Raw genomic sequence first — 16,333 nt, forward strand, 5'->3', positions numbered from 1 at the left:
GGTCAAAAAAGTCTCATTGGTCCGTGAATCAGTAGTTCGGTGGACCATTATCTTTGGTGTATGATCGGGTGGTGTGCTGTCCTTGGCCGCAACCCCAGAAGGGGGGTTGCGACTACGGATAGACCTTCGATACGCTAGTTGATAAAAACCAGTATATTTGTCCGCTTACAAAAGTGTTTTAAATTGGCCAATCACAGCTTCGGAATGTTTTATTGCTCATTTTACTTAAATTGTCGGTTAAATTTCTCATTTTTTGGTTGTCGGCTAAACGCCCTGTCGACCAATACGGCGGCCACCTGACAACAGCTCTAAACTCGCAAGATAACACGCAATTTGGATTTTCATCCATGTACTTCTTCCTATAATGTAACATTTAAAATTCTGCATCAGTGGATCCTTATAAAATTAAACAATGGAAGATGCATTGGTGCTGAAAATGCTTCTCAAAGCGGAGAGTTTACCATGTCAAACTGGTGAGTTTTGCGTTCACTTTGATAGCACTCCCATAGCCGCATGGGAGCTAGGAATTACCCGAACGGGCGCTGAGCCGATTGAAAAAAAGTCCGCCGAAGGCTTGAATTTGATTGCCCTAACAAACTAATTGCTAAATTGAATACAAATTTATCAAATGGCAAATTAAATCAGTAGTCGTGGGTGCTACGGTCGACGGATAGACCTTCGTTCCGCTGTGTATTTTTTTTCACAAAAAGCTACCTTTAAAGTAAATTAGAACACGGGAATTCTGCGCCTGTTCAACTCTACAAACGTCCTCCAAACGTACGAACCAAACAGTACTAATTTACTTATCCGTTTTGATTAATAGTTTTAAATCAAAAAAAGTTAATTGATTGGCATGTTTTCAATAAAATGTCATCATTAAAAAGTCTTGCATCAACTCTTGCGCTAAGTTGACATAAAAGACAACCTTGTAAAGCATAAAAGAGGGACATCAGAATGAAACTGAACTGATATTGTTTTGGAAATATCGTCACTATGAGTTACATTGGTTCGTTCAAAACTGAAGATGCGGTTTTCAGTCCTTCAAATCAGCATATGAGCAGACTTTGCTACACTTGACCTATTTGGAGGTTAGGAACTTTATGCTACCCCGCAATTTTCAATATATTTTGAGGAACAATTATAATTGAAAAGATATCGAAAAAACAAATAGGTTTTTGTAGAAAAATTTTAGATTTCTTGATTATATTTTATTTTCACGCAGTAAGTTTGCATTCAGTTAAATTTTTCCAGTTACAATTCAAGTCTTCTCTGTAAATTAATCGGATACTCGTTTGGTTTTTTTCAACTAAAAATTGAAGAACAAAAGAAACGAACGTCATAATCCGGTCTTTTTATCATATAAACCACTAAAAAAACAGCCCAAAGATTTTCATCTCATTTTCCCAAAGATTTTATGGGAAAATGAGATGAACTTTTTGTTCTGTCGTTTTGGCAGAGCATATGATTAGGACTTGCTTCAATAACACTTTTCTTAGTCAAATAGTGAAATTCAAAAAGCATCCATTTTAGCTCTCTATTTAGGAGGAGCATGTACTAATAGTACTAATTGTAACATGTTCAGAGCATTTTTAAAATTTTTGTTTCGTTTCCTCTGAAAGGGATAAAACATTAGAATTGACATCAAAACTCATGTTAATAGTTGAGTCCGATTCAAAATTGAATCCTGGAAATTGATTCTTGTTCAAATTCATGCCAAGAAAATCAATTATTAAAATTATGAATTTAGAAAAATCAAATATTCGGCAGTTTTTTATCAGAGTTGTTTTTATTCATGGTGTCATTGAATATCTAGGTCTTATTTTACAAATGCAACTAGTGGTTGCAAAGTCTTTTTTATCTTTACTCCATAATCTGTTACCACAATTAAATTATCAAAAATTACAAAAACTTCCGTTGTATTGATATTAAATTTTAGAGGAGAAGTGTTACCTTGTCAACATTGAAATCTTCCAATCAAATTATGAAATCACCGTTTTTTGTACATATTGCAGTAGACTGCATTCAATTGTGTCATTCCCTTTTAATGCTCTTTTGCTCATAAACAGATACCTTGTTTTTGATTATAATGTATCACTTCAACTTCAGCATTTATTGGTCTTTTATTGTTACAGCATTTTAACTCATTAAAAAAATCTACGTTTGTTAGAAAAAAGTATTATACTTTTCAACACAAAAATTTTAGCATAACCTTTCTCTTGGTAATGATAGATTCAATCGATTTTTATAGAGCTTTAATTTGTCCATTAAACTATTCGAATAAACAACCGGGTTCGTTTACCGTACGAAAAAATTCAGATTTAAAATTTAAAAAGCCATCCCTTATCAAGCTGTTCTTTTCCCGATTTTACTAAATATTTGTTAAATTTGAGGCCAGTAAACATTTTGAGTACGTATTTATGGATGTTTGATTTGTATCAGAAATCATGTGGTTGACGTCTAATTGCAATATATATGTTGTAGGTACTCTTCTTTGTTTGGCATAATTCACAAGGTCCGTATTTATCTCCTGTTTAGTATGGAACTTCAGAATTTTGGTGTTGCAAATCAGAAAGAACTGAATGCGTGAAGTGTATTCGTCGGTCTTTATTGCTGAAGATCCTGGGGCTAAGATTTCATATAGTCCGTAGAAACTCTCCGTTACCTCGTATTGTTGATTTTCATTTTGACTGGCTTGAGGTCAGCTGATTTTTCAGTTTACAGTACTACCGAGTCAATTCTGAGTAAGAGGTTACCCAAAAATCGCCCTGCAGTTCATTATCCCATCTCCTAATAGCTTCCCGAGCGGCCGAGCTCCTGTGACCTTTCCACTATGTGTGGCTTTGTTAAGTTTTATTGCATGTGTCATTTGGGATAAGGTTATCTCATCTACCTGTTTCAAGAACAAAATAAATATGAAAATTTCTAGGCTTAGGATCCCTTCTATGGTTGCCCAGAACAGTATTGAATTTAAGACCAATATGGGCAGAAAAATGTGAAAATGAAATATTAATCGTTTTGTGTCTAGAGATTTCCTGAGTCCACAGTTTATCGAATTTTTTGAATCTTTTAGATTAACCTTCTTTTGACCTGGTTCTTTTGTGCCTGCTAACCAGCGCTTTGTTGTTTAAACAAAAAACCGTTCGACTGTTCTAATCTCTATCTGGTTGAGAAATGGCGCCACTAATAACTCTATGCTTTTTTGCTTGCAGGAACTATTTATTTGCTGCATGATTTGTCATCGTGCCTTGTAAAGGAACCGAGTTCCTTTTATATTTTATCTCCCCCACACCCTCATTTTCCTGTCCCCACCTACACTTTCGTCCTCCAAAACTTCGTCCTCCTTCATTTCCTGATTTCCAATTCCCCAACCCATTTCCATTGAAGCTATTTATTTAAGTTGATTTTATTGAAAAAGTCAGAAATGTTTGAGATTCACTTTCAATATTGTTTATAGTAAGGGATTTCACGTTTTTAACCACAACTTGGGTGCCAATGGTGCGAAATATGATGTATTTATAAAGCTTGATTTGCTACCATGGTTGCGACTTTCAGAAATACAAATATTAATGAAAAGTTGTCTTGGTATGCAAGACTTAGGCCGAAGAGCATAAACATTTCTGGCGTATCCTAGGGTCAAAAAGGACCATTGGTAAACTTGCTCGACTCAGACTGGGGAATTTTTGATTTTATAGGGGGGAACTTAGGCATTTGACACTTAGCACAATTAAACTCTGATTTGATAACTTCACAAGTTTTTATCAAAAACATCACAATCACAGAAGATCCAAACGATTTTTAATCTGGCTCTAGAAGTGAAGACTGATTTGAGAGTTCTCCTGAGAAGGAGGCTTGCGTGGTATGCCTAGTCACGACAGATGGGCTAGCTATACTTGCAGAATTGAAAGTCTTCATTTCGAAAGCTGGATTTTAATAGGCGTCTAGTTATCGTTGGATCAATATAGTATCTTTCCGCATTAGTTCTGAAAGGAGTAGGTCCTCCTCTAGTTGAAATTTAAAAGCACCACTGACACACACATTGACTTAGGATTAGTTGCAAGGCCTGGTATGCCCTTGCTACATTAAGGTTTATAGGAACGTGAAATTATCCCCCCACCAGTGTCAGTAGACACAAACATTAGTCGAAAGTTAGCCACCACGGGTTAGGGTTCTTTCTATCGCGCTCGAAAAACAAATAGGCAACCGGACAAAAAATTATAATTGGCTACGTTTGTAAGAATTTCACTGATTAGTGAAAAGGTTTTTAACTCTATGCAACTTATTAACGATGCTTCATCAAACTTCACTGATTATTGATTGCGACAAGAAGAAACATAGCAAGCAAACATTAGGCGAAAAACGTTAGCTAAGCACAGTAAGCAACAGCCTCATTTAAATTATAGGTTTTAACATAACAAAAAGATAGAATAGGGCTGTTACAAGGAAACATAGTGCAGTAACAGTGCGGTATAAACTTTGTAAAATAAGAAAAAACTTCTAAAACAGTCAATATGTCAAACAAGTCCAAAGCATCATCAGCAGCAAAGAACAGCCTAAAGCAACAACTTCAGTTGAAAGTGATAGAGTGGAACGCAGTAAAAGACCTCTTCGAAGAACAAAGCAATAGTAACGAAGGTCAAAGCATACTACGTGAAACTTTGGAACTCTTGAGGTCTCAAAAAGAGCAGTTAGACAGAAGTTGCAATGAACTGATGAAGCTACAGCTGACAAGTGAAGAGTTGACAACACTTGCTAATGAATCTGCCGAAAGAAACATAACCATGCTGAAATGCAAACAGAGAGCAAAAGCACACAAAACAGATGCAAGTGACACTGAATCTGCTTTTACACATCAGCAGCGCTTTCCCCTAATCTATTGAGAAAACTACCCTTTTTGCAATAGAGCAATGGAATATCATTTCGCAAGCCACAACAATCAGGAAAGTAACAACGCTGACTCGTCCGACTCAGAAGACCCTGATAATTCTCAACCCGTTCTGAACATTGAAGAGAGAGGAGGAAACCGGTAATTTCTCACAGGGGCACTGAGAACAGATGAACGATCGAGAGAAGAGAACAATGTTCAAGGGCAGAGCCGACATGAGAGTGAGGACAGCAGAGCAGGGCATTTGCAACAACCATGTTCTTTTCCCAACAATAACCAGGCTGCTCCGACCATGAGCCATAGGTACACACCGCAAACCAATCAACTACCAATGAACAATTTCAGCGGAATTGATGGGCACAATAACAACGGCTATAACAACAACCTATACAATGGCTTTCCGAGTTTCCCACCAGACTGGATACAACACCAAGCACTGATGATACAGAACACATTGAGTTTGCCTAAGATTTAAATAAACAATTTCACTGGCGATCCTCTGAAATGGCACCAGTGGTTCAGTTTTTTCAAAGCAACCATTCACAACAACAGTGGCCTCTCAGACGCCCAAAAAATTACATACCTCCAAAAATCAGTAACTGATAAAGCAAGAGATTCTATAAGTGTTTACTCCTACAATGGGGATTACTACCATGAAGCCATCGCTGAATTGACCAGAAAGTTTGGCAAGCCACAGCATATTGTCGCTGCATACCTGGATCAATTAGAGAAGTGGTCAAAACCCAGATTAGACGATTCAAACTCTTTTGTGAGCTTCTAGTCTTTCTTGAGGAGACTTGTACAAACCTTCCGACTGCACAACTTTGAAGCTGATCTGAAGTCTTCAGCTGTCTTGAGAATGGCCAGAGACAAATTGAACCCTAACATGATAATCAGATGGAATCAACACACAAGAAACCAAGGCTTGCTGCAACCTATTCTTACCCACTTTGCTGATTGGATTGACTCATACGCAGAGGCATGCGAAGACAACTCCCCACAACTGAACCAGAGAACCAGAGCGAACACTTTTTCTAGAAGGGGGCCTTCAGATGTTTCATGTCAACTCTGCTCACAAAACCACAACTTTGGTCGTTGTCCCGAATACTTGGAAAAGTCAGTGTATGACCGACAGGGTTGTGTGATGAGGTACAATCTCTGCCCCAGCTGTCTAAGAGCTCACGAAAAGGGTCTCTGCCAATCGAAAACAAGGTGCCTTTTGGACAGATGCAATGGCTTTTATCACTCAACGCTCCATAGGACAGATGCAAGGCAACAGCAACAAAATGCACAACCAATCGTGAACTGGAATCAAATCTCACAAAACAATGTCTTCAGAAACCAAACAAAGCAAAGCAGTCAGGCTATGGACGTAACTTTAATAATGAAAACCAAAGGCAGCAGACGAGTTCAAACTTCAACCAACAGAGTGGAAACCAGAAAAAGCAAAGTGGATCTAACAGCAGCACTTCACACAGGCGCATCTGGAACAAAAGCGGTTTTCAACCTCAGGCGATAAACGCGCAGAACAACGTTAGCAGACAGCAGAGTAACAATCAACGCACTGTAGCCCAACAGCAGGCAACTGCTCCGCAACAAAACTACACTTGCAGCAACCAACAGGAACCTTCATGGATCAGACCGCATATACAATTGCAGGCAATACCCGTAACACCTTTCAACAGAGATCTTTGCATTGAAACCTAAGCTTTGTTGGACAGTGGCAGTGATAGCACTCAAATAACACAGAAGGTTGCTGATGCACTTCAACAGCAGATGTCATGATCGGCATTGGAGCTTTGTGCAGCAGTTGTCCTGTGATCAGAATCCCTGTGTACGCAACAGCAATGGAGGAGTTTCGAATGCCATGAGTTCAAATTGAAATGTTGAATGAGATCTGCAGAGACCGTTCTCACCTCCAGAACATAAGATTTCCAGCAATCAGAGACAACCGGATCGGAATTCTGATTGGAGCAGATGCATTCACAGCAACGGTTCCCAGACAGTTCACAACAGGACCCACTGGCACCCCATACGGAGTCAACACTCTGATTGGCTGGACACTGACAGGGCCCATTCCTCAGAGGTACACACAGAAGAGGGTTGAACAGTCAAACAGCACAAGCATAACACTTTTCAATCATATCAGGAGACGACAAGACGATCCAGATGAAAATCTTCTCCAACTCTTCTGAACAATTGAAGGAGTGAACTTCAATCAGTGCTCTTCAAAGGGACAGTCTTCAGATGACAAAGAAGCTCTGTCCATCCTCAATGATACCATAAAACACATTGGTAACAGATACCAGATTGGACTTCCATGGAAGAAAGACATCAAACTTCCTAACAACTACTTGATGGCCAAAGTTCAGTGGCACGCTCTGCAGCAGAGACTGGAGGGACACAAATTTGAGAGAACTCTACGAGGAAACCATCAAAAAAATTTGGATAAAAACTACATCACAACTGCTGCAGACCCCAGATCCAGACACTCTGTCTGGTACCTTCACCATCACCCAGTGATCAACAAACAGAAACCAGATATAATCCGCAGAGTCACAAATGCTGCTTCCAAATATAAAGGTACTTCACTCAATGATGCACTGCTGACAGGGCCGGATCTACTCTGCAACCTGCATGGCCTTCTTCTCCGCTTCAGACAGTACTCAGTGGCAATCACAGCTGACATCGAGGCAATGTTCATGCAGATTGGCATCCAACCACAATACCAGGACTATCTCCGTTTTCTGTGGACACAGAATGGCAATGAAAAGATCTTCAAATACAATCGACTCATTTTTGGAGCAACATGCTAGCCTTCTTGTGGGATTTTTGTTCTGCAGAAGTGTGCAAATGACCACAAACAAGAACATCCAGAGGCCCACACATCATTCATGCAGCAGTTCTACATGGATGATTTCATGCAGACCTACCCTTCTGAAGAGGAGGCCCGCAGAAGTGCAGATGAGATCAAACTGTTTTGCATGCAGGAGGATTCAATCTGACAAAGTTCCTGAGCAACAGACCAGCCGCATTAGATAACCTACTGGAAGAAGGCAAAGCGGGAATGAAAGCCCGAAGAATCCTTGGTCAGACGTGGGACCCCAAAACTGACAAGTCGATTTTTGCAAAACCGAAGCTTCTCTACACAGGACAACAGATGACTCAAAGAAAGGTGCTATCAATGGCAGCTTCTCTGTTCGATTCAGTCGGACTGATTTCACCCTTTGCCATCAGAATTAGATGCATTCTACAACGAATCATTAAAGAGGGAAGAAATTTGGATCAACCTGTGTCAGAATTCTACCAACAGGAACTACAGGAGTGGATGGATGAGATCGACAGCATGACTTCAATCGAAATTTTTAGATGATTGATTCCCAGCACCAATGGAACCCATCAACTTCACACGTTCACTGATGCCTCAATGAGTGCAATTGCTGCCATAGTTTATGTGAGGACAACCAAAGCCGATGGATCTTCCACATCCCGATATGTGATCAGTAAAACAAAAGTGGCGCCGATCAAGCAGCTGAGCATTCCAAAACTGGAATTGGAAGCGGCAACACTTGGAGCAGAGCTAGCTGGATTCTGTGAGAGCGAGATGACAACAACCATAAGTTTAAAACACTTTTGGACAGACAGCACCGCTACACTTGGATGGATCCGATCCAAGCAGAGACAGAAGATGTATATTGCCAACAGATTGACCAAAATTCATGGGAATTCCAACCAGGACAATTGGAGACACATCCCTGGAAAGATGAATCCCGCTGACCACGGCACACGAGGCCTCAACCCATCAGACATACCACAGCTGTGGTTTCAACCACCGGAATTTCTGAGCACACCTCAAGACTCCTGGACTTTTGCCGAAGACAGTGATCCCCACATATGTGCTACACAAGCGACACAACTTCAGACGCCAGTCGTTGAGTTTGAAAAATTTTCAACATGGAGTCGACTACTCAACTCTACTAGAATGGTGTTCCAGGCAATAAGACGCTTCAAGGCAAAAGTACGAACTAGAAGACAAAACGAGCCACCTGAGACCTCCAACAATGACATTTTTGCATCAGATAAGAAAAGGGCAAGGAACTACCTCATTAAAATGTCCCAAAACGAGCTCTTCTCAGGAACAATTTCTGCACTGTTGAAGGGAGACAATCTTGAGAAAGGAGACAATTTGATGCCCTTCACACCCTTTCTAGATGACGACGGACTCTTGAGGGTAGGAGGAAGACTCAACAAGGCACCTCTAACCTACAGTGCGAAACATCCTCTTGTTCTCCATAGCAGGAGCAAAATTGCAAGACTGTTGATTGAAAAGGCGCACCAGATGGCCGATCTTCCTGAATTCAGATTTCCAGATGCAAACAAGCAGTACCCCTTCGTCAAAACAGGAATGGACATGTTTGGACCATTCTACATTGAGGACAAGAGAGAGGGCACCCAGATGCACTACGTCTGCAGGTTCACATGCCTGGTCACCAGAGCTGTCCACCTAGAAGTATGCCATGACCTCTCAACCGATTGTCTTCTCATGACCATCCGCAGATTTGTATCACGACGTGGATACCCTTACCTCATTGTGAGTGACAATGGCAAAAACTTTATTGGAGCCAAATAAGCAATGAGGTTTAAGTTCCAGAGAAGCTACAAGCCAGACAACGAGTACATCAGACTGCAATTGGCTCAACAGAACATTCAGTGGACTTTCAAACCTCCATTGGCACCACACTTCGGAGGAGTCTGGGAGAGGCTGATACAGACTGCAAAAAGGAGTCTACTAATAGTGTTGAGCAGTCGGAAACTAACACTTTCAGCTTTCCAGACAGTTGTGGCAGAGGCCGAGGCAATTTTGAACTCCAGACCATTAACTCATGTGGGCTGCAGCATCTCAGATGAGGGACCACTTACTCCGAATCCTTTCCTCCTACGCAGACCTCTCATGTGTTTGAAACCTCTTGTGAACAGCAAGGAGCGGTTCTCCACAAAGGATTTCAAGTTGACGCAGACACTACTTGATCACTACTTGAGCAGGTTGCTGGAGGATTAAATTCCTGAGCTCAACAAGAGAACGAAGTGGCAAGGGTCAAATGATGAGCTGGATGAAGGTGAAATTGTGTGGGTGCTCAAGGACTTCACACCCAGAGGCATCTGGCCTCTCGGGAAGATTGTGAAAGCACACAGAGGTTCAGACGGAATAACCAGGAGCTTCGACATCCAGACGTCAACAGGAATGGTACAGAGACCAGCAGTAACATTAAGTCGTGTATTCCCACAATTGTCAGGTGCGCCGGAGGGTCACTGAAACAAATTCATTGAAACACACACACACACACACACACACACACACACACAAACAAAAACTCATTATCAGAAAGAAAACTTTTTGTGCTTTATTTTATTGTGTTTACATTTTCATTTCAAATGTTGCCTTTTCATGCCGGGAGTGTAAAGGAACCAAGTTCCTTTATATTTTATCTCCCTCCATACCATCATTTTCCTCCCCCCACCTACACTTTCGTCCTCCAAAACCCATTCTCTTCCTGATTTCCCCAACCTATTTCTATTGAAGCTATTTATTTAACTTGATTTTATTGAAGAAGTCAGAAGTGGTTGACATTCACTTTCAATATAATTTATAGTAATGGATTTCCCGTTTTTAACCACAACTTGTGTGCCAATGGCGCGAATTATGATGTATTTATAGAGCTTGATTTGCTACGATGGTTGCGACTTTCAGAAATACAAATATTAATGAAAAGTTGTCTTGGTATGCAAGACTTAGGCCGAAGAGCATAAACATGCCTCATTCGATCTAATACTGCACAAAGCGACCTGGCAAACGATGTATTTTTCGACAAACTTGTGTATGTTATTCGCGTTCGCTCTATTGATACTTCAGCTGATGAGAACTTTGAAAAGTGATCTATTGATGCTGGGAAAAAAAACTTTCTTATATTTTCGTTATAACACGATCAGCCAATTTAAATAAGGACGTCTTCGTTGGCCACTTTACTTAAATTTTAAAAGTTTCCATTATTTAGACGAAAAGAAAGGCTTAGGTTTAGGATTAGGCACATTCAAAAAATCTCGCACTTTCTTTGACAGACTCCACTTTAGACACTAAAGATTCATCATTATAGGTCGAATTTACTTGGCGTTTTATTAAAGTTTGCGAAAAAGATAGTCTAAACCCATTTTTGAACCTGGCAACTGGTCAATAGTACAATCAAAGGAGAGTATTCTATCTGTCCAGACATTTATCATACTGTCTTACGGTTTGTTAGATCAAAGATATCATCAAATTTGATAGAATTTGATCAAATTCTGACATTGCGATCTGTGGTTACTTGAAACGGTGAGCGGTAGAAAATACCTGAGGTGGTCAATTGAACATATTATCCGAAAAGATCTAATTACTTCCCTTTGACATTATTTAGAAACCTTCACGGGACTGATTTTGCTCAATATCATTCGTGTCAAAGCTGTTCTAATGCAGCACCCAACCTTGCCAAGAAAGATTACATTTAACACGTGTAACAAGGTGAGTGTTTAAATTCTTAACTTCAGTAGCGTGAGCTATCCATGGTTTCTTTTAAAACTAAAAAAGCCATCCCTTATCAAGCTGTCATTTTACCGATTTTACTGATTATTTGTTAAATTTGAGGCCATTATTCTTTTTGAGTGCATAAGTATTGATGTTTAATTTGTATTAGAAATTATTTGATTGACGTCTAATTGCAAAATATATTTTGTAGGTACTTTTTTTTGTTTGGCATAATTCACAAGGTCCGTATTTATCTCCTGTTTAGTATGGAACTTCAGAATTTCGGTGTTGCGAATCAAGAAGAACTGAATGCGTGAAGTGTATTCGTCAGTCTTTATTGCTGAAGATCCTGGGGCTAAGATTTCATATAGTCCGTAGAAACTCTCCGTTACCTCGTATTTTTGATTTTCATTTTGACTAGCTTGAGGTCAGCTGATTTTTCAGTTTACAGTACTGCCGAGCCAATTCTGAGTAAGAAGTTAACCAAAAATTTCTCTGCGGATCATTATCCCATCTCCTAATAGCGTCCCGAGCGGCCGAGCTCCTGTGAATTTTCCACTATGTGTGGCTTTATTAAATTTTATTGCACTTGTCACTTGGGATAAGATTATCTCATCTACCTGTTTCAAGAACGAAATAGTTATTTAAAATCTGCTCATAATAAGAATTTATATGCTTAGGTTGCCCAGATCGGTATTAAGTTTACGACCAAGTAGGTTGAAATTGAGAAAAATAAATATCAATCGTTTTGTGACTAAATATCTCCTGAGTCAATATTTCGTAGAAATTATTGAATCTTTTATTTTAACCTTCTTTTGTTCCTGCTAACCAACACTTTACTGTTTGAATAAATCGTTCAATTTTTCTAATCGCTCTCTGGTTGAGAAATGACGCCACAGTTAGCTCTATGCTTTTTTGCTTGCAGAAACCATTTATTTGCTGCACGATATGTCATCGTGCCTCATTTGATCTAATTCTGCACAAAAAGGACCTGCAAAATTATGTACTTTTCGACAAACTTGTGTATGTTATTCGCGTTCGCTCTATTGATACTTTAGCTGATGAGAACTTAGAAAAACGATCCATTCATGCTGGGAAAAAACTTTCTTATATTTTTGTTATCAGACGATCAGCCAATTTAAATAAGTACTTCTTCGTTGGCCACTTTACGTAAATTTTAAAGATTCCCATTATTTAGACGAAAAGAAAAGCTTAGGTTTTGGATTAGGCGCATTCAAAAAATCTCGCACTTTCTTTGACAGACTCCACTTTAAACACTAAAGATTCATCATCATAGGTCGAATTTACTTGGCGTTTTATTAAAATTTGCAAAAAAGATAGTCTAAATCCATTTTTGAACCTGGCAAATGATCAATAGTACAATCAAAGGACAGTAGTCTATCTGTCCAGACAGTTATCATACTGTCTTACGGTTTGTTAGATCAAAGATCTCATCAAATTTGATAGAATTTGATCAAATTCTGACTTTGCGATCTGTGGTTACTTGAAACAATGAGCAGTAGAAAATACCTGAGGTGGTCAATTGAACATAATATCCCAAAAGATCTAATTACTTCCCTTCGACATTATTTAGAAACCTCCACGGGACTGATTTTGCTCAATATCATTCGTGTCAAAGCTGTTCTAATGCAGCACCCAACCTTGCCAAGAAAGGTTACATTTAACACGTGTAACAAGATGAGTGTTAAAATTCTTAACTTCAGTAGCGTGAGCTATCCTTGGTTTCTTTTAAAATTGAAAAAGTCATCCCTTATCAAGCTGTCATTTTACCGATTTTACTGATTTTTTGTTAAGTTTGAGGCCATTATTCTTTTTGAGTGCATAAGTATTGATGTTTAATTTATATTAGAAATCATTTGATTGACGTCTAATTGCATTATATATGTTGTAGGTACTTTTCTTTGTTTGGCATAATTCACAAGGTCCGTATTTATCTCCTATTTAGTATGGAACTTCAGAATTTCGGTGTTGCGAATCAGAAAGAAATGAATGCGTGAAGTGTATTCGTCAGTCTTTATTGCTGAAGATCATGGGGCTAAGATTTCATATAGTCCGTAGAAACTCTCCGTTACCTCGTATTTTTGATTTTCATTTTGACTAGCTTGAGGTCAGCTGATTTTTCAGTTTACAGTACTGCCGAGCCAATTCTGAGTAAGAAGTTACCCAAAAATTTCTCTGCGGATCATGATCCCATCTCCTAATAGCGTCCCGAGCGGACGAGCTCCTGTGAACTTTCCACTATGTCTGGCTTTGTTAAATTCTTTTGCACTTGTCACTTGGGATAAGGTTATCTCATCTACCTGTTTCAAGAACGAAACAGTTATTTAAAATCTGCTCATAATTTATATGCTTAGGTTGCCCAGATCGGTATTAAGTTTACGACCGAGTAGGCTGAAAAATGAGAAAAACAAATATTAATCGTTTTGTGACTAAATATCTCCTGAGTCATTATTTCGTAGAAAGTATTGAATCTTTTATTTTAATCTTCTTTTGTGCCTGCTAACCAACACTTTACTGTTTGAATAAACCGTTCAATTTTTCTAATCGCTCTCTGGTTGAGAAATGACGCGACAGTTAGCTCTATGCTTTTTTGCTAGCAGAAACCATTTATTTGCTGCACGATTTGTCATCGTGCCTCATTTGATCTAATTCTGCACTAAAAGACCTGCAAAACTATGTATTTTTCGACAAACTTGTGTATGTTATTCGCGTTCGCTCTATTGATACTTTAGCTGATGGGAACTTAGAAAAACGATCTATTCATGCTGGGAAAAAACTCTCTTATATTTTTGTTATCAGACGATCAGCCAATTTAAATAAGGACTTCTTCGTTGGCCACTTTACGTAAAAGGTTCCCATTATTTCGACGAAAAGAAAAGCTTAGGTTTTGGATTAGGCGCATTCAAAAAATCTCGCACTTTCTTTGACAGACTCCACTTTAAACACTAAAGATTCATCATCATAGGTCGAATTTACTTGGCTTTTTATTAAAATTTGCGAAAAAGATAGTCTAAACCCATTTTTGAACCTGGCAAATGGTCAATAGTACAATCAAAGGACAGTAATCTATCTGTCCAGACAGTTATCATACTGTCTTACGGTTTGTTAGATCAAAGATCTCATCAAATTTGATAGAATTTGATCAAATTCTGACTTTGCGATCTGTGGTTACTTGAAACGGTGAGCATTAGAAAATACCTGTGGTCAATTGAACATAATATCCCAAAAGATCTAATTACTTCCCTTCGACATTATTTAGAAACCTCCACGGGACTGATTTTGCTGAATATCATTCGTGTCAAATCTGTTGTAATGCAGCACCCAACCTTGCCAAGAAAGGTTACATTTAACACGTGTAACAAGATGAGTGTGAAATTCTTAACTTCAGTAGCGTGAGCTATCCTTGGTTTCTTTTAAAATTGAAAAAGTCATCACTTATCAAGCTGTCATTTTACCGATTTTACTGATTTTTTGTTAAGTTTGAGGCCATTATTCTTTTTGAGTGCATAAGTATTGATGTTTAATTTATAAAAGAAATCATTTGATTGACGTCTAATTGCAATACATATGTTGTAGGTACTTTTCTTGGTTTGGCATGATTCACAAGGTCCGTATTTATCTCCTGTTTAGTATGGAACTTCAGAATTTCGGTGCTGCGAATCAGAAAGAACTGAATTTGTGAAGTGTATTCGTCGGTCTTTATTGCTGAAGATCCTGGGGCTAAGATTTCATATAGTCCGTAGAAACTCTCCGTTACCTCGTATTTTTGATTTTCATTTTGACTAGCTTGAGGTCAGCTGATTTTTCAGTTTACAGTACTGCCGAACCAATTCTGAGTAAGAAGTTAACCAGAAATTTCTCTGCGGATCATTATCTCATCTCCTAATAGCGTCCCGAGCGGCCGAGCTCCTGTGAACTTTCCACTATATCTGGCTTTGTTAAATTCTTTTGCACTTGTCACTTGGGATAAGGTTATCTCATCTACCTGTTTCAAGAACGAAATAGTTATTTAAAATCTGCTCATAATAAAAATTTATATGCTTAGGTTGCCCAGATCGGTATTAAGTTTACGACCAAGTAGGCTGAAAAATGAGAAAAACAAATATTAATCGTTTTGTGACTAAATATCTCCTGAGTCATTATTTCGTAGAAATTATTGAATCTTTTATTTTAACCTTCTTTTGTGCCTGCTAACCAACACTTTACTGTTTGAATAAACCGTTCAACTTTTCTAATCGCTCTCTGGTTGAAAAATGACGCCACAGTTAGCTCTATGCTTTTTTGCTTGCAGAAACCATTTATTTGCTGCAAGATTTGTCATCGAGCCTCATTTGATCTAATTCTGCACAAAACGACCTGCAAAACTATGTATTTTTCGACAAACTTGTGTATGTTATTCGCGTTCGCTCTATTGATACTTAAGCTGATGAGAACTTAGAAAAACGATCTATTCATGCTGGGAAAAAATTTTCTTATATTTTTGTTATCAGACAATCAGCCAATTTAAATAAGAACTTCTTCGTTGGCCACTTTACGTAAATTTTTAAGGTTCCCATTATTTAGACGAAAAGAAAAGCTTAGGTTTTGGATTAGGCGCATTCAAAAAATCTCGCACTTTCTTTGACAGACTCCACTTTAAACACTAAAGATTCATCATCATAGGTCGAATTTACTTGGCGTTTTATTAAAATTTGCGAAAAAGATAGTCTAAATCCATTTTTGAACCTGGCAAATGGTCAATAGTACAATCAAAGGACAGTAGTCTATCTGTCCAGACAGTTATCATACTGTCTTACGGTTTGTTAGATCAAAGATCTCATCAAATTTGATAGAATTTGATCAAATTCTGACTTTGCGATCTGTGGTTACTTGAA

The 16,333-nt window shown here is 38.6% G+C and overlaps 1 protein-coding gene across 1 annotated transcript in view; it reads left to right on the plus strand.

Moving 5' to 3' along the window:
- Positions 1-412: 412 nt before the first annotated feature.
- LOC142335220 (uncharacterized) overlaps positions 413-16,333 on the plus strand; it is a 32,259-nt gene continuing 16,338 nt past the window's right edge. Inside the window, exon 1 of the mRNA XM_075383658.1 lies at positions 413-473. Within this exon, the coding sequence (XP_075239773.1) occupies positions 413-473 (61 nt within the window). The remainder of the gene's footprint in view (positions 474-16,333) is intronic.

The sequence above is a fragment of the Convolutriloba macropyga genome, chromosome 1 (genome assembly GCF_964194025.1).
Source record: "Convolutriloba macropyga chromosome 1, txConMacr16.3, whole genome shotgun sequence".
NCBI lineage: Eukaryota > Metazoa > Xenacoelomorpha > Acoela > Convolutidae > Convolutriloba > Convolutriloba macropyga.